This window comes from Trachurus trachurus (genome assembly GCF_905171665.1).
Source record: "Trachurus trachurus genome assembly, chromosome: 17".
NCBI lineage: Eukaryota > Metazoa > Chordata > Actinopteri > Carangiformes > Carangidae > Trachurus > Trachurus trachurus.
The window spans coordinates 10,854,547-10,873,921 of NC_139900.1; the positions used below are offsets into that span (position 1 = coordinate 10,854,547).

Consider the following 19,375-nt stretch of genomic DNA (forward strand, 5'->3'; position numbering starts at 1 on the left):
TTTAATAAACATATATCCACACTATAGCAAAAAAAAAAAGACATCATTACCATAAATTTCACAAATTTAGCAGCTATTGCAGGGATATTAGATAACACTGTGTAGAAGTTATATTACATATTAATGCGTGTACTCTCTGTATTTTAAAGTAGTTTCTCCGAGGCTAGATCCCGAATGTAAGCAACAATAATGACTGCTTTTGCCTGTGGCAGAGATTAAATGTGACTTTGTTGCACAAGTTGAAAAGGTGGGTGTAGAAACAGCACTTTTAACAGGCTCGTCATAGAAAATCTTACGAGTGTGATATAGGACCACCAGACGAGCTGCTCTGAATGCAGAGCACAAGGCGGAATAAGTAGGAATAGGTGTTCATTTGTGAAGGTCGGCCACCTGAGAGCCACTATCCATTCGAGAATGAGGTGTGAATGCACAATTCCTCGCCACAATCACGCCTATCCATTCAGCCGGATTTCACGGTGGGCCCCTACACACCGAGACCGGGAGGCACTCGCATTTCACACCTACAGCAGTCACCATAGAAACGGCACAAAGACATCTGTCGGCGGATGTTGTACATAACTTTCCAAAAAAAAAAAAAAAAAAAAGCAGGTGAGCATGGACACGCTTCAAAAATAATGAAAACACCGGCGCCTTAAAAATAAATGGCTGTGAATGTCAATGACACAAAAAAATATGAGAAAATGTGAAAACTCTGTTTTTTATCATGAGGAGGAGCCGATGTCAGAGCTGCACGGATTAAACCAGCCTGGGCCATGTCGTTCTCACCTGTCCTTGGGTGTTTTTTGTTTTTTTTTGGTCTCTTACCTGATGAATGATCTCAGACACTGGCAGCTGGTCCACATATGAGTGCACCTCTCCTTGTAGCTCTCCATTCATAGCACTGAAAAACAACACACACAAAGAGAGAGACAAAACAGACGTCTTTTAGCATTTATCTGAAGTAAGTAAACTGCACATTGGAAACATTAACCTTTTGTTGTGTGAGACACCATTACTCAGTGATGAAGAAAAGCCGTCAGGAAGAGGAACCGACTCCAGAGTCTCTGTTGGCAGCGTGTGAGTGTGTGTGCAGCAGGTGTGTGTGTGTGTGATTGACATATTGTTTCAGGGCCAAGTCAATGATATGCAGTGCAAATTGATGCAAATGAACCAATTTTTTTTGTTTCTGCTTAATGAATGAAAACAGAAATCATCCTGAGGAACAATGACAGTCAGAATCATCCTGTTCATGGATGGATCCACTGCTGATCACGCCAGAGGAAGCTCTTCAAGACAACATGCAATAAATGAAAATGAAAAATATATTTAAAAAATATGTTTAAAATTTGAAGTAAAACAACTTAAAAGGTATAATATGTAGGAATTCCCCCCCATCTAGCGGTGCGGATGCGTATCGGAACGTATTCTTGGATGTTGCATTCATGTGAAATCGGGCAGACGTCAGACAGACAACAGACGCTGCATGTAACAGGATAAACAAGCGTCTATGTAAACAAGTGATCCGCCAGCACGAGGCAAAACAATACAGGCGTGACAATATGTTGTCATGGTGATGTCGTATTGTTAACCTGACCCACGTTTTACCGTCTTTCTCTCGTGGAGTAAAATGACATCCGGTTGGTTTGCCAACGGCCGTCTGCCTGACTGCACCTGAATGCAACACCAGTGCCTCCGTCCTTCCTCACACTACACAGTGGTGACAGTTTTAACAGGCCGAGCCCACAGCTCCGCTCAGTTTCCGTGGTTACCTACAGTCACGCTGCCACTGAACGTAAAAAATGGCGATGCAACATGGCCGCCTCGGTTCGGTGCGTCGCCCACTTACAGTATGTATTTGTAACGACTTGTAACAACTCATTTTAAAGTACGAGAAAGCTTTCATTTGTATGCGGGTGTGATTCGACTTCAGTGAAATACGTATTTATGAAAGACATGTTTGATTTTTGCTAATAAAAAGCCAAATAAGTTACAGACTGGGGCTTTAAAAAAGTATCTTTCCAGCGTTATGAAAGCTGCAAACTCCCCGGCCTCCTCCGTCTTTCCCACAGTACTCTCTGCTCTTCAGTTAGTTTTTCTTTTACACCATCATCAATGCCGCGATCACTGAATGTTAAAAGGAGCTGCAGGTTCAACTTCAACACTCACATGAGGGTTTGTTGGTGTTCAATTTGTAAACAACCTCAGATAAAGTTTTGTTGTTGTTGTTGATGCTGCACAGCCGACATCAGCTCTCCACAGCGTCTCATTCACACCCACCCCTGCTCTCCTGGTTGCTCTTTACAAGTTTATGCACAAAGGAAACACGAATTAAACTTTGACTATAAAGAGAGAGCCAATGTTGACTTTTGCCGTGTGGCACTGAAATCACCTGAATCCACAAAAAGGGAAGAATTCTGCCCAGGTACAAAACGTAATTTAATGTAGGACAAAGAAAGAGAGTTTTATATGGTCAATATGTGCACAGACACAAGAAGGAGATCCAACTAAAGGCTTTGAATAACAGCAAATCTGGACTGCAGTTTCTCCTCAAGCAGAACAATGAACCTGAGTCAGTCTGTATTAATCAACATTAGGTAATAGGCCTGTCACAAGTATTTCATAATCGCCTGATTGCAATTATTTGAGCTGACTGCTATCATTTTGCATAACCATTAAAACCGTTTCCATTCATCTGTATAAAAACAGCTGGATGAAACCAACAGAAATGTCATATGTCCAACGTTTGAGGTTTCAATGGTCCTCCCCCTTCTGCTTCTATGGTTAATGCCACATGAGTGGAGCACCACAAACTGTTGATCTGCTTAATTTCTATGTTCGACGATCACATTTCGATGAGCATCTATTGACATTAGCATCCTGGAGTTAGTTGCAAACAAAAATGCAATTTTTATTTATACGTTTAATGCCAATTAGTTGCTCTTCTCTCTTCTTCTCTAATATGTATTATTAAACCATGTTTAGGCTTACACTATAATAGTGATGGAAAAAAACAAATTAATTAATTAATTAATCGTAAACTAAAATGTCATGATTGTGACAGCTCTATTATTAGGTAGATCAATGAAACACTGTAACGTCTGGTCTTGTTTCATACGGTGACAGGTCGTAAGCTTGAGCTTCGTAGCATACTTTAGTCAAAATAAACATAAAAGAACAAAAACAACAAAAGGAAACATAAATCATTGGATTGTAGAGGAGGCAATGCGTTTGTACTTGGGAGTTGTAGTTTTCTACATCTGCCACCAGAACTTAACTGACTAAAGGACCTTATGTTAGTGTGAGAAAAGTTAAAGGTATTAAGATGATAACTTGATGAATATGTTTTGTACAAATGTGTTTTCTGAAAACATTACACAGGCTCTCCACTGGACAATGTTGATGTGTGAATCTCAGGTAAATTCATATGCAAGTTGAAACTACTGTAGTTGTTCTACAGGTAAATGCAGAGACTGCTTGTTGAAAAACTGCCCCCGACAGGAACGCGCATCAGCGGTTTTGCATGAATTTCCCTCTAAAACAACTCTGTCTGGTAACGTTGTGTTATTATCTCATAGCGTGGTGAATGTGCAGGTCACAACTTGTCCACCAGAGCGTTGTGGAGTTGTTGGATTGTGTATTTGATGAGTTTGATGAGGGAAACCAAGAAATCCCATTAGCCTCCATAGCGTAGCTCTGAGCAGCTCGCGGCTCTGCTCCACCGTTCTAAAAACAGCTTGCACCGACAATTAAAGGTAACGAACCTACTGCTATGACTATAGCGATTATGGCAATGGGCCAATTTGCCAAAATGTTGAACTATCCCTTTAACATCTGGCCAGGGACAGCAGATGAAAATTAGCCTTACTGGCAAACTCTGGCTCAATTGCTGTTTCTCTTAAATACTGTTGTGTTGGTTTGTCCCTGGCAAATAAATAAATACACCAATAAATAAATAAACCACCACCAGCGTTGTGTACAGACAAAGTTCTGCTCAGCCTTCAGAGGAGAGATGATGAAAAGATGAGCTCAGTTGAGACGAGACATATTCAAACTTCAACCATTTAAGTTACGTAACTGGTTTCCAGTCTCAGGGTTTTTGCTGTTTCCAGTGTTGCTAATCTGTTGTTCACTATTCAACCTTTTTCAAAACATCTGTGACCCATTTTTGAATCCTCGGTAGGAACGAATGGCTTTAGGGAGCAACAGACAGGCTGGTTGGACTGTATTGAGACTGACAAGACCATTTCTGTTTTTCTTTTTTTTTGGAGGGGTGATTGACAAGAGCAAAAATATTGAATAATGCCTGCCTGATTCCTTAAAGCTACGAAGGCAAGGTTTTTCTTATCAGCATGAATCACAAATGCGGTTTGAATTTGAAAAGTATAACACAGAAAAATGTCCAGCTCTGGTTGATTTACTCTGCTTCCTGCTGGACTGAATCAGCTTTATGAACTCCGAAAGGGCTTCAACAAAAACACATATGACAAAAAAAGCTCAAAAAGAGAAAGAAACTGAACTGTCAAATGACATTACACCTATCCACTGCATCCGTGTGGATCCAGCAACTTGCCACAGTTGCCGTGGGCTCTGAAATGCTTGTATGCTTCCGTGTATATACACAGTATATGCTTATATCTCTGTTTCTGAAAGACTGTTTGTCTCCAACATCACAGTCTGATACAGAGTCAGAGAGAGGAGTCTCGGCTAAAGGTCACAGTCATGTGGAGGCTGTTTTTGGATAATCAAAGAAAGTTCAGGTCAGACTGTAGCTGACAAAAATGGGCCATATCCCCCAGTGAGCGGCCGTGGCTCGTCTCCAACCACCGGCTGAGCGAAGCAACCTGTTCTCCTCTTTCATTTTGCCGCTTTTCTTCTCTCTGAGTTTTATTTTGTGCTCAACATTTCTTTTCCTCTCTCGGTTTTCCTTCCTTTCCTCCTGCCTCTGTGTTCGACTCCTCCATCCCTCTGCCCCTCTCTCCTCTCAGCATGTGTACGTGCGGTAGGGCAGAAGCTGCTCTGACAGACAGAAACACTGACTGGAGAAAACAGGCCGAGCTCGCTGGCAGGGGGATGATCTCCTGCTGAGCTCCTCCGTGGGCTCACAGCTCTTCTCCGCCACTGGAAACATGTCACCGAGGGCAGCGAACGCCTCACCCCTTCCAACCCTGGACCTCTCCAACCCCCTCCTCCTTCCACCCACTCCCACTTAGCACAAGACATGAGGTCTAATTCAATTCAAACCACTTTCCACTTTGTTTTCCATGAAGAGATTTTTGGAGAGGATTTTTCAATCCACTTAGTCGACTCTAATGGATGTGACTCCACCTCCCCACCTCCAGCTCTGGTATCGCTGCTCCAGTCTCCAGCTGCCATCTTAAGGTCAAACAAATTTCCTTTTAACATCTGCTCTACTAATGGCAATAGTAGTTTTTTTTAACATACTATCCAGTGCTGCAGGTCACAAATTAGATTACATTTACTTTATGACTGAATGGGACATGAACTCAGCTTTAATTTGGCACTTTGTAATTATCCTGGAAGTCGTGTGACGTGGTTTGGTCGACAACAACCGCCGCCGATCGCTGGAAGTACGTAACTGCGCGGTGCCGTTACACAGTTTAGCCGATGTATAATGAAGAGGATCGAGGGGATCCTTTAAAATGTCCTCTCCATCAAGTACAATCCACTTAATGGAAGAGCCTGTTCTGAGGAAAAATGGCCGTTTAGGGATGTGAGAGAGGAGAAGAGACAATAAGAGAGGAGTGAGAGCGACCGAGGAGGACGAACCGGAGAATTAGGAACAGAGACACGGCGCACACACACACACACACACACACACACACACAGGAAACCATCTTCTCCAAATATCCTCCGCCACTCGTCTGAGTGGCCAAACGAGCCGACAAAAGTGGATTAAAGCTGCACTATATTTAATAACAGCTAGTTTCAGTGTGTGCGGACACACAGAACTCACTACAACCTATTATCAAGTCTAATAAAATGCTATTATTGAACTTTATGAGTGGCATCCCAGCAGAGGTCTCATAAAAATCAATTCTCTCCCTTCTGAGATGATCCAGATGTGTTTGGCAAAGGGTTTTCTCAACAGTTTTCCTCATTAAAAGATAACAAAGAGTGTCTATTGTCATTCCTCAGAGGCTCAAGTGATGCATTCAAATCGCCCTACTACAACAACAGAAAAGCAGAAGCTGGGAGCAGCAAATGTTTGAAATGTTCCTTTAATTAAATCAATGAGTGAATGGATGGATTATTAATCAAATAAAACAGTTGCCAGTTAATTTTCTGTCAATCCACTACTCCATTAACTGACTAAATGTTTCATCACTGTGTGTAAGTGGTTTTAATCCTGTCCTGCGATAATAAAAATACTATTACATCCAATTACCTTCTGCATCTTGACACACTTATTGATCTTTCCTCTAATTTAGGTCCTGGTGGGCAGATTTTGTATTTCAAAAATGTATCTGTGAGTTTCTGCTGCCGATCATCGTACAGACACAGTTTTGCACGACAACTAAAACTAGACGCTATTCCTGTTGACAACAACATTCAGTTTGTTTCAATTTCATTTCCAACCCATTCTGTCACAACTAATCTGTCACTGAACAGCCTTTCTACTCTTCCTATGTAGAATAGTATACACTTGCAACATAATTAGCTTGCAAACGCCACTTCTTGCATGCACAGAGAGCCATTTGAGTAGTTTGCAACGGTCTTTGCAAATAATCCAATTACCCATTAATGATTTAATAATGCTAATATTAATGGAAACATTAAACTACATTATTTGATAAGCCCAGTGGTGATGAAGGTCATGGTTTTCCAGCAGAATATTCTTGGCGCTGTATCTTGCAATTTGCCCATGGCAAAAAAAAAAAAAATGAGAAGCACAACAAATGCTTAATTAGCCCCCCTCCCTGTCGTATTAATCTTGTCTGAATAGAGCTACAGAAACACTAATCATCAGTCGCCCTAATATGTTTGAACTTTCACGAGAGTGTTTTCTTTTTTTTATCACTCTTATATATAGAGAGAGATGCTACCAGAGCTTTGGTGCATCACTAAACTTTAACTCCATTAAACATCAAATGAATCAGGGGATTGCTGCTTTCTTACATCAGAATTGGAGATAAAACGTCTCTCTAGGACTGAATTGGGGCAACAGCAAACCCAATATCACTGGCGCTGTGTTTCTGTTGGTGCATGGGGGATCAGCCCGCCTAATGTGTTGGCCTTAATCAATAATAAAGTGATAGGGGAAGTTGTGTGCAATGCCTAACCAGCCTCGGGCCAAAACAGCCGATGACTAAAATCGGTATGGCAATTGCCTCTAATTACTAATTAGCAGCCAACCGCATTAGATTCTTTGACTATAATACCTCCCAGTGGTTCAATTAAAACCCAGCTTAATGAAATTAACAGGAGTGGGGGGAGGGGAGTCGTGAATAAAGTTTTAATTTCTCCCACATCTGTTTGTAGAGCACCTAACTCTATTCGTTACCCACAGCTTAATGAGTCAACATAAGGCGGACTGTTTGCATTTTAGTGCATTAGCTGTGTGTTTTCCCGGAAACTCCCGGTGATTGTCCTTATTATGGGATTAGTGCATCTGTCTGAGAAAGCAAACAATTTGTCACAAGGCGCCGGGAATGCTGAGCAGGTGGTGTTCAAGAGTTTGACACTGCAGCCATCTAGTGGTCGAGTCTGTGCATCACACCAGGAGGAGGGAGGGAGGGGGAGGGAGGGGGGATCAGATGCATGTACGCGTGTCCATCACAGGGTCGCGCCAGAGAGAATCGAACACGGACGCAGCCGCTGCTGCTGCTGCTGCTGCTGCTGCTGCTGCTGCTCACTCAGCCGCCTGCAGACAAACCCTCATCCTCACAGCGCTGTGTGAAATAAAGCCTCAGCAACAGCATCAGTCAATACCACCTGAATGGAGCTGTGCCATTACATCAAGCAATGATGTCACCCACAAGGTAGGTAGTCATGGCAACGTGCTCAGCGAGGTTTCCTCTGCCGGTAACAGGCCACTCAACAGGTTATTAGTAGAAAAAAATCAATAAGACTAATGAGAGATGTTCTAAAAACAGAAATCGAAACCGAGTTAGTTTGAAACCAAACACGGAGCGAACGCGGCCTGCAGCGCTTCAATTAAAACAAAAAGGAGGACGACCTCAATTAAGGCTTTTACATCCCAGCTGCCCTTAATCCACCTCAAACTAAAATCACTTCCCTTTAGCGCTAAATCCACCAGAGCTCCTCATTCCACCCGCTTATCATCATCATGGTTATTGTTCGTTCACATTTAAAAAGATATTAAAGCAAGAGCAAATCCAGTAAAAGGACATTTTAAAAAAGGAAGGTCTTTGACTCTTGAGGTTCAAATGTAGAAACCTATTTGTTAAGAGTAGTTGATTGTTACAGTCCACCTTAAATTTCTAGACAAGTTTACTTTTCAAAACTGCTTCCTAACTCTGTCAAAACAGTATGTTGTGATGACAGTGGTGTTTTAGAGATCTGGCTTTTTGTTTAAAGCCACTATTAATATTTATTTTACTTTCACATGACATAACTTATATATATATTTTTTTTATTCATTAACCATTATTTAACCAGGTCGGTCCTGTTGAGATACAATGACCTCTTTTCCAAGGGATGCCTGGCCAAGACAGCAGCATAGGAAAGTTGCAACAATGAAGAACACACAGAAACTCACACAACAACACAGATAAAATATATGCACGATAAAAGCAACAGGACTAAGACTCCAGATTCACATTAAAACAAGAAGAAGTGCGATATGAAGCGGCTCCAATGTCTCTCACACTGGTTTTCAAAGTTGCAAGGTTGATGAGTTCCTTTAACTTTAAAGTTTTCTGCAGTGCGTTCCAGCAGGTGCAGTGTCCTTAAAGCAGTGCTTACCAAATTCAGAATGAACTTTGGGCACGTTTAATAAGTAAAACTCGTTGGAACGCAAGCAGTAATTGCTTTAGAGATGTAATTACATAAATAGTGGGGGAACAGACCCGAGACAGCTTTATAAATAAAAAGTATGCCAAAGTGTAAGGCGGCGTGCTGCCAGAGACGGCCACTCTATATAAATTATCTAAATTCATCTTACTTCTCCTCCACTGGCTCGATGGGACTGGTCAGGTTGATGGTCTCCATGGTGATCTCCACTTTGCGGACGCTCCCGAAGAAATCAGTGATGAGGACGCTGCCTGGGTCCCTCAGGAAGAGGTCGGTACGGTGGCCCGGAGTGGACACACACTGGCTCTTGGGACAGACTTTGAACTGGAAAAAGCAGAAGGAGAAAAAGAAAAAGCAGCTTATTGTAACAAAGTATATGTAATAATAATAATAATATGGGGCTCAAGCCATTCATGCAAAAATGATATGTTTGCTTTATTTGTGTTAACGTTTGTTTGCGTCTCCTCCTTTTAATCCCACTAACAGTTGACTGCAACCTGTAGCTGCTTCAAGTCAGAGCAGCAGCGTGAGGTGTTCAACTGCGTGACAATGAGTGGAGAAGATTAGAGACATAAAGCCTGACATTTGTGCATGTCATCATCAATTACAAATCTTTTGGTGCCTGGTGCGTTTCCACTTGTGGGTTAATCCTCTTAAGTGTGTGATTCATCGGCGTGTCGTCCGACTGGGTTCTTCATTTGAGCGGAGAAATAAAAATCATTAAACCGAGGCAAACGTTATCTCCGTCAGCCAAACAGACTGTGATGAGCAAAAAAACACACACACAATTGCTGAAGGATTTTTTTTTTGGGGGGGGAAGTGGAGGCAATTTCAGTATCATCAAAAGGTCTGGATTAAAAAAAAAAAAAAAAAGAATAGATAAACTTGGTGGGCTTGTTGGAGAAATCCATAACATTGATCCTTAAATCTACCAAATAGCAGTGGAACAAAGAGCGCATCTTCAGAAACAGGAAAATTACAAAGAATAATAATCTTGTGTCAGAGCGCGTCGGCTGAAGTCGAGCCGAGTATGGATCTGAGGCGTTTTGATTGTAACTCCAGGTGAGGTTAAGGCGGGCGGGGTAGGTAGGTAGGTAGGTAGGTGGTGGTGGTGGTGGGGGGGGTTGATGATCGGTCCCCGGGGCCAGTGGATCTCTGCAGGAGTGTGGAAGATGAAAAGAGCGGTTGCTGCTGAGATTGAGCCACGGCCGCCCCGAGCAACGGGCGCTCGCCCTCTCCACCGTCATGTGTCAAAGGCCAACAACCTTAACGCAGTATCACACATTCTGTTTCAAGTGCAACTTTCATCTGGATTCTCTAGGACGAGAAACCTTAGAAAGCGAGACAGACGAGACGGGCAGAGCAGCCAGACGTCGTCTCACACAACCTTTTCTTTCGTTTTTTTCTTCTTTTGATTAATCAAATAATTGTTTCATCTGGAAAATGTCAAAAGATAATGAAATAGGCCAATTTTCACAGTTTCTTTCGAATTTTCCTCAGAAAAGCAGCACCTGTCAAAGTCTGGTATTTGGATCATCAAAACTCTTCTGTCAATCTGGAGAAAGCTTTTCTTAACATCATTCACCTCATGGATATCTGGAGGTCCTGGAAACTGATTTTTAAATGACTAAACACTTATTTTTATTAATCAGCTACTAGATGAGAAGAAATATTAGCTGCTACTTTAAAAGGGTTGGTTCAACGTTGTGGCAAATAGGTCCATTGCCATAATCCCTATAGTCATAGCAGTAGGTTCGTTACCTTTAATTATCGGTGCAAGCTGTTTTTAGAACGGCGGAGCAGAGCCGTGAGCTGCTCAGAGCTACGCTACGGAGGCTAATGGGATTTCTTGGTTTCCCTCATCAAACTCATCAAATACACAATCCAACAACTCCAAAACGCTCTGGTGGACAAGTTGTGACCTGCACATTCACCACACTATGAGATAATAACACAACGTTACGAGTCAGAGTTGTTTTCAAGGTAAATTTATGCAAAACCGCTGATGCCAGTCCTGTCGGGGACAGTTTTTCAGCAAGCAGTCTCTGAATTTACCTCTAAAACCACTCTGTCTCATAACGTTCTGTTATTATCTCATAGCGTGGTGAATGTGCAGGTCACAACTTGTCCACCAGAGCGTTTTGGAGTTGTTGGATTGTGTATTTGATGAGTTTGATGAGGGAAACGAGCCTCCGTAGTGTAGCTCTGAGCAGATCGCAGCTCTGCTCCACCGTCCTAAAAATAGCTTGCACCGACAAATAAAGGTAACGAACCTACTCCTAAAACTATAGGGATTATGGCAATGGGCCAATTTGCCAAAATGTTGACCTATCCCTTTAAGGATGGACATGAACTCTGCACACATGCACACAGATCCTCACCAGGTCGTTCATGTTGGCTTTGCTGGCAGGGTGGATGTCCTCCAGGAACTCCAGCAGGTAGAAGGTGTAACGGTCCATCAGATGGACTCCTATGGCCAAATCTGGCTGATGCTGGAACGAGACACAGTTTAACAAAATATGAGAATAGAAACATTAAATCTAACAGCATATTGTGAGCACGCAAACAGGGAAACAGTTAAGTGCTAATATTGTAACTGCAGCTGATTTTACTGCCACGATGAGAAGCTGCCCTCATCTTAAAACTACTGTGATCTTATTTTTTAATGATCTTTAGACACGAGTTGAAGTACAGTGCTTCTCACAGCCGTGCTCCTCCTGGCCATCTGGAAAATGTAAGTCTAATATTAACTCTCATTTTAGTCTCCATCGACTCCTGGGGGAAATAAGTGGCTCCCTTGCTGCTAAATGCTTCGCTGTGTCCAGCAGCTCGTCTCTAACACGGTCTGCTGCTCGGTGCTGAGCAGGTAGAGCGCAGTGGGTCTCACTCACTCGCACAATTAGAGCATTGGAAACCAAGGACACAAATTCAGATGGTTGGTTTCTGTAGGTCTGGTTCATTATTACAAGCCACTGTCATCTGATCTGATATAAATATATATTTTTTTTTAATAAAAATCAAAGTTACAACAGTTTTACAGTCAATTTACACTAACACACACACACCAATGTCTTTAAAATGACACAACATGAAACTTACACCACCAGCTAACCAATAGACTGGACACGGATCTACATTAAAACAGGTGGTAATGTCTGTATTAGAAATAACTTAAACTATTAAGTTTTTAATCTAATTACTAGTGATTCAGAATTAACAGGTCACAGATACGAACCAATCAAGCACAACAATAAAAACTGTCACCTGCTCAACTGTGCATATGAATTATGAAAGAATTGTTAGTGAAGAAAATAAATTGAGTTTGAAATCATTCCTCACTATATAAATAACGAAGACTTAGTGGTGAACAACTAAGATTTCACACATGCCGTTTGAATCACTTTACATTATTGGGATATTCAAGAGCCCTATGATTGATAGATAGATAGATAGATAGATAGATAGATAGATAGATAGATAGATAGATAGATAGATAGATAGATAGATAGATAGATAGATAGATAGATAGATAGATAGATAGATAGATAGATAGATAGATAGATAGATAGATAGATAGATAGATAGATACTGCACTATAGTAGATGGGGAGCAACTTGTAAATGTGTAAAAACTGGACATTTGATTTGCAATTGATTTGACCCTTCACTGTTATTGTTGTTATTGTGTTTAAGACTTAGTGCGTCATCATCAGTTAATGAGTCAACATTGAAATAAATGAGCAGCACTGTGTTTAGTCCCAGTATCATCAGTATGATAATGAACATCACACTATTATAAATCGTAATAAACTTCAGGCTTGGTCTTCAGCTTCGCTGTGCGATCAAACCTCACAGCTTATTAGAGACGCTGACAAACTGATTGATGACTTTTCATTTATTTATCCCGGCGTCCTCACGGAGAGCAGGTAACTCACCGACAGGGAGTCTTCTCCGACCTGACTGCTGGCCAGCGCCATGAGGTTGGGAGAGTAGAACCTCTCGTACATGGAGGCGCCCTGACAGGTGTCGATGATGAAGAGCAGCTCGTTGTACCTGGACACACACACACACACACACACACACACAGCGAGAAACAGGATTATGTACATTCTCAAACCAAAAACTGATGAGAGGATCCACTGCTGGCATAACATTCGTCCATTTCTGCCAATAAACCCCAGTGTCACACAAACCCTCTCATCATCTTTCATGCTGCAGTTGCCATGGTGACCAAGAAAAACCAACAGCACCATTCAGCTCCTCTAACACACCCACCCACACACACTCACAAACACACACGTCGTTTCACTTCCTTCTCCCTTTTTCCCTCTTATTACGGAGAAAAATTCACTACAAACTTTATTTTTAACCCCCGCTGCTCCAGACAAACACGGCGAGGTCTTTAAATCCATGCGACAGAACTGCATAAGGTGGTTTTTTAGGGGGGGGGGGGGGAGTCTCTAAAGAGGGTTTAATTTGGGAGTTAAAGCCGGCAATTATCACATCAGCATCGAGGCCGGCGTCACTAAAGCTTTTATCTTGTAGCCTGGGGCCGAACTGTAACCCAGACTCTCTCTTGATAGGTTTGAAGGATGATGGAAGCTCGTTTAGTGCCTGGCAATTTAAAAAAAATTAAACACTGAAACATTATTCCATTTATAGAGGCAGTTCCCCTTTTGTATTATGTATTAATTGATGGATATATGATGTGTTGCGTTTAAGGAAATGAGTCAGATTCTCCACTGACAGTACTGCGTTGGTAACAGTCCAAATATAAAACTGTTATAATCACTATTTTTATATGAAAAATGGATCAAATGACCATGAGCCCACAGACTGAACCAAAATACACTTCAGAGTTTCTGGGAGATACAACACACTCAGTTGAGTGTTGAACTGCATTTTTCATTACCTTTAATTATCGGTGCCCCTCATCAAACTCATCAAATACACAATCCAACAACTCCAAAACGCTCTGGTGAACAAGTTGTGACCTGAACATTCACCACGCTATGAGATAATAATGTATGTAACATTAAGACACATGAAGCAAATACTCAGAACTACTTTTGCTTTTGAAATCACTCCACCCAGCAGCATTTGGTTCCAAAAGAACTCAGTCTTGTAGTGTTACATGATTATCTCATAGCGTGGTGAATGTGCAGGTCACAGCTTGTTCACCAGAGCGTTTTGGAGTTGTTGGATTGTGTATTTGATGAGTTTGATGAGGGACAGGGGACCTGTACCGTTCCCTGAGCAGCTCACGTCTCTGCCCCGCGGATCTCAAAACAACATGCACCGATAATTAAAGGTAATGAACCTACTGCTATGACTATAGGGATTATGGTGGTAAGTGGATTTGCCAAAATGTTGAACTATCCCTTTAAGTTGCTCTAAAGCAGCTCTGCCTCCAACACACAGCACATCAGAGCCTATAGACACTTTAAAGGCCACACACCCCCTCCACTCTCCTCTCCTGGTTTAAACCTCTTGCACCTCTTGACCACATTCAACTGTGATATTTGAAGCGTGAGTCACCGTCTCTGCTGACCGCACTTCTACTTCTACATCCCTGCAACAAGACGAGATTTTCTATCACTTTCTCAGCTGCAGCAGCTTCAACGTTGTAAACGAGAGGATCAACAAACACTGTGAATCCGTACGGAGAGTAGTGCATGAGCCGAGAGCAGCTAGAAGCAGTTAACAGCTAACTGGTTCTATAAAGAGTCGAGTCTGTAGACGGACACGCAACATGTGACGTTACTGTGTGAAGCTGTTTTCCCTTTAAATTATTTATGTCTCTTTCCGGTTTATTTACCTTCTCTTCTGCCACATCTGCTGAAAAGCGTCGGCCAGCTCCACATTACTGATCTCCTCTGAGTCCTGGAACTTCAGGAAACCGTTCCCACCATGGCCTGTTAGACAAACACACAGGATTAATAATTCATTCACCTCTGATTTATAATTCAAAACAAATATCCTATGGACCACAAACTAATGGGAAACATGAAGAGCTTCTGGCGGCCTTGCTCACTGCGTGGGAGAAACAAACATGGACTCATTCAGCCTCAGATGAAAACGATAAAGAAAATGGAGCCATTCAACTAAATATATAAAATATACCTCAAGACAAAATCTCCTGGGAATATACAGTATATATCACATTATTATACACTATAGATTCTATATGTGGTGTATTTAGTATGTATACATGGAAAATAATAGCCAGTGTTACAGCTTCTTTGTGGTCGCTTTTTTTTTTAAATGTGTTGGTTTTGACATAAATATTCATCATTTGAAATTTTAAATGTGGTAAAACAAGGAGTTCATCTCAGAACATTATAATAGTGTTTACCTCTTTGTGATTTTACTCTCTGGACCAGTATAATTGTTTAGTGGAAACCAAACAGACCTGAAGTCATATTAATATATTATATAACAAGTTCTGTACCTTTGTAATTGCTCCTGTCTGGTGGTGAGTTGGGGTAACTGGCTTTAAGGGATTACTTAAGATTTTTTCTCTATTTTTCTATGTGCTATGTTTTATTTCTGTGTTATTTCTTTCTTCGTTATCTGTGGTGTTTTGTCCCTGTGGTTTCTTCTCAAACTTAAAGAAGAAGAAGCAAAACGCTCCATCAGCAGCTTAGCATCCTGAAGTTTATGACGGTCAATTAGAAAACTCTGTTGGATTTCCTCCAGTGTTTCATGGAGGAGATGGGTAACCTGACCTGAAACAACAATAACCACCTTGAATCTCATCATTAAAAAAGGGTACCTAACTGTAATTTTACAAACCCATTAACCTTAAGGAGAAAAAGAGCAAAGGAGCCATTTCACTCAACAACCGCCATAAATTTAATGAGAACGGCTTTTTGTTGAGGTCAGACTCTGCAAACTACAACAAAGACAAGATACTGAACAATGTGCATCCTTCAGGAAAAAGAGTTCCCGGTGGAAACTTTCCTATGATCTTGGTCTCTTCATCCGCACCTACAGCACCTGTTTACTGTTTAAGGTCGGCCGAGGATGATATGAGGAACTTAAAAGCCGAGGTGTAGACAATGTAGGAAACTGCCTACACACACAAAATGAGTTACACTGCTTCAGTCAGAAAACAGCTCCTAGCACTGAATATCTTGTTCTCATTAGATCTAAGAGGAGCTTCCACCGGTGGATTTGTCCTTTAATTACCTGTCAAGTATATGAGGATGTTGCTGCGGTCATCAGAGAGGAGGCGCTTGGAGCGTGGAGTGCTGGGTGGAAGCCGTCCTGTCAAAACCCGCAGGAAATTCTCCACGGTTACCTGTCACACAGGCAGGATATACGTACATTAAAAAATCACTGTTTTTCATAACCCAGCATGAACCAGAAGTGATAAATGATAAAATTGTGCTTTCTCTAATTCAGGAGTCTGTGTTTAATAAAACAGTGAGAGGAGCGTGTCAGTGTAATAAAGAGAATATGATTAAACGTTTCATCTGTTCAAGTGGGGTCAGTCTGAAGGTTACAGAAAAACATTTTTGTCCTGCGTCACTTGGCTTTTTATTAAACGGAAAGTCAATTGATCATTGTATTATTTTCCCTTGTGTTCCTTCATCGTTATCAGCTCTTCATGTAAGGGATTATCATTCATCATTTTTTAAATAACCAGCACAAGGCAAAGTAAATAATCAAAGACAAACTGTGATAGAGGGGGAAAAGCCGATGTGGCTCTGTCCAGATCCACAACAAACAAAACACTCGGGTGCTCCTCTGCTGAAGGACTCATGTGACATGAAGTCATTTCCTGGTCAACAGACAGAGCAAACACTGGACCTGCAGAGTTGAACACAATCCATCCAATTCCCTACTACTGTACACTTCTGTCAATACCCATCTAAGTGAGTTACGTTTTACTTTTTGATATGAAGTTCTGAAAACAATATGAGATCGCTTCTGACACTATTTCTCTGCAAGATATGGAAGTTGCACATTTCAAATTTTAATGAACACTTGTCCACATCAAATTCAGATACACATACAAATGTGCATACAATTAGTACCAGAGGTTTAAAAATTAGATACACAACTTCAAAATCTTGCAAATGGAGTAAGAATTTATGTCGAGTAAACTCCAGGTGATGCGAAGTGCTCTTGAAGCTTAAAAAATTGGATAGACGGACAAAAAAGCACTAGACTTGCTTCAGGCACTCACTCGCTAGCCTTGTGCTTTTTTTGTCTGAAAATCTGATCATTATTTAATTTCTATCAAGCTGCATTTTTTATCCTTGAATAGTTAGGATGTGGCAAGAATACAATGTCAGAGGATTAGAAAGAAAAGAACATTTTAAAAAGATTACAATAAGAGTGACAGACGTCTTTCTATGAACGAGTTTAACAGAATAGAGTTGGCCGATTGTGAGAAAAACCAACCTCGTATCCTCGGTAGTCCACCTCCACGTCGTCACCGTAAACATTCAGCTCCATGTTCTTATGGCTGAACACTGTGGCAGGTTTGGGGTTTCTGTGGTTGCAGGCCATATCATCAGCCAGCATCAGAACTATGTGGCTGCAGGAAGAGAAAACAAAGATCCAAAGTTATTATGATGGAAGATGAGTGGATGGTATGTAGGTCATTACTCTGATAATAAAATATCACATTTCACAATATTTATGTGGCAGATGCTTTTTTTTCTCCACATAAACAAACAGAGGGATCAGTTTCTTGTTCAGTTTATTGATCAAGGTTACTATTGGACAGCAAAAAAAAGAAAAGAAAAACTACAGTGCATTAAGAAAGTGTTGTTTTTTTGCCTTCATTTGTTCATTTAACATTTTTCGATATGTTGCAGTCTTGCAGTGCTTTTTTTCTTCATTCATCATATTTATTCATCTTTACTCAATGCCCTATAATGGAAAAACACAAACATGAAGTTTGAACCTCCATTGTGTTCGCTGAGTACATGTATTGTGCATAATATTAAAAAATGGTCTGAAAAGGGGCGGTGCGTGGCGCAGTGGTTAAGGCGGCCGCCCCATGAAGAGGCTACAGTCCTCAACGCAGGCGTCCCCGGTTCGAATCCCGCGTCGGGCAGACCTTTCCTGCATGTCATTCCCCCTCTCTCTGCCTCCCCCTTTCCTGTCTATCTCACTATGTGCTGTCAAATTTTTAAAAAGGCAAAAACGCCAAAAAAATATACTAAAAAAAAGAAAAAGGTCTGAAATAAGAGAAAATATTATATAAAGAGTTCCTAATTACTTTTGTACTTTTCACTAAACAATTAACTGACTATTCCTTTCAGCTTTATTGTCAAGTATCGACAGATAGATATAGATAGCTGGTTAAATTCAGGCATACAGAGTATATAGTTGCAAAGGCAGCTAAAACTAGTGTTTAATAGCAACCCAAATAAACCTAAAAACATCAGCATCTTTAATATCAGCTCATATTTTAGATTATGATCACCTTTTAAAATCTAAAACTGATACAGTACATGTGGAAGATTAAGAAAAGCAGTTTTACTACTGTACAGTTACCTGTCAGGGATGCCCAGCCTCTTAACACTTCTGTACACAGACAGACTGTTGGCCACATGACGGTAGTTGAACCAGAACCTGGATGTGCACACCTGAGTGTCAAACATGGAGGAAGCAAAGGTGAGAGAAGAACCAGTTAATCAGGCAGGAGCAACAACGACAACAACAAAAAACAATTAGCATGAGCTCTAGCAGAGATGTAGCATTGATTAATACTGACCAGAACAGCCCAGTTGTTGGTGTGTCCGCTGCTGAACATGTTGCTTAAGATATGCCCCGCATTATCCTGAAGGAACAAGTGAAAGATAAATACATCTACACGTGTTAAGTGGTCATTTGAATAAGCTGTCAGCAGGTTCATCCCCAAAACAGCAGCAGCAGCTAACCGGCTAGCACATGAAGCTAACATGGAAACGATATCACGGGGAGATTTCTTACGTAAACACACAAATTGGCGGGAAATTGAGAAGCGCATGCAAAAAAACATTCACTCACATCGATGTTCAGGCTGTCCGCCAGCAGGTAGATGGAAAATACGGTGAGTAAGTTCAGTATTTTCATTGTGCAGCTGTGTTAGCAATGTGCATCCAGGAAGTGGAAACCGGTGGCTCCGCCCAGCACGCGCTTCCGGTTGGAGACGTTTCAAAATAAAAGTCGCAGCGCGAGGAACGTTAGGTGGGGAGTGTCAGTGCCCGATCCGTACCCGGAACACGATCCGTTCCAGGACGCTTCTGCGCATGCGCACGCACATGCGCACTCCCCCCTTCTTTTAGTTTACGGCAGACACCGCGGATATGGATGAAAACAGAGACGTTCTATGAGGAAAAACACAAGCACGTCGCAACGAATTCTGTCAGTGCCCGATC

At 41.5% G+C, this 19,375-nt stretch overlaps 1 protein-coding gene across 2 annotated transcripts in view; it reads right to left on the bottom strand.

Moving 5' to 3' along the window:
- pigk (phosphatidylinositol glycan anchor biosynthesis, class K) overlaps window positions 1–19,114 on the bottom strand; it is a 32,451-nt gene extending 13,337 nt beyond the window's left edge. Inside the window, exons 1-10 of one of the 2 annotated variants that reach the window (XM_083990855.1) lie at window positions 19,005–19,114; window positions 18,730–18,795; window positions 18,510–18,601; window positions 17,406–17,541; window positions 16,185–16,296; window positions 14,812–14,908; window positions 12,929–13,046; window positions 11,376–11,480; window positions 9,146–9,318; window positions 826–901 (exon numbers count right to left, since the gene is read on the bottom strand). In XM_083990855.1, coding sequence (XP_083846981.1) covers window positions 826–901; window positions 9,146–9,318; window positions 11,376–11,480; window positions 12,929–13,046; window positions 14,812–14,908; window positions 16,185–16,296; window positions 17,406–17,541; window positions 18,510–18,601; window positions 18,730–18,795; window positions 19,005–19,070 — 1,041 coding nt within the window. In that variant the 5' untranslated portion in view covers window positions 19,071–19,114. Of the gene's footprint in view, window positions 1–825; window positions 902–9,145; window positions 9,319–11,375; window positions 11,487–12,928; window positions 13,047–14,811; window positions 14,909–16,184; window positions 16,297–17,405; window positions 17,542–18,509; window positions 18,602–18,729; window positions 18,796–19,004 lie in introns of both variants that reach the window. The other variant, XM_083990854.1, reaches the window with a different exon arrangement.
- Window positions 19,115–19,375: the final 261 nt, after the last annotated feature.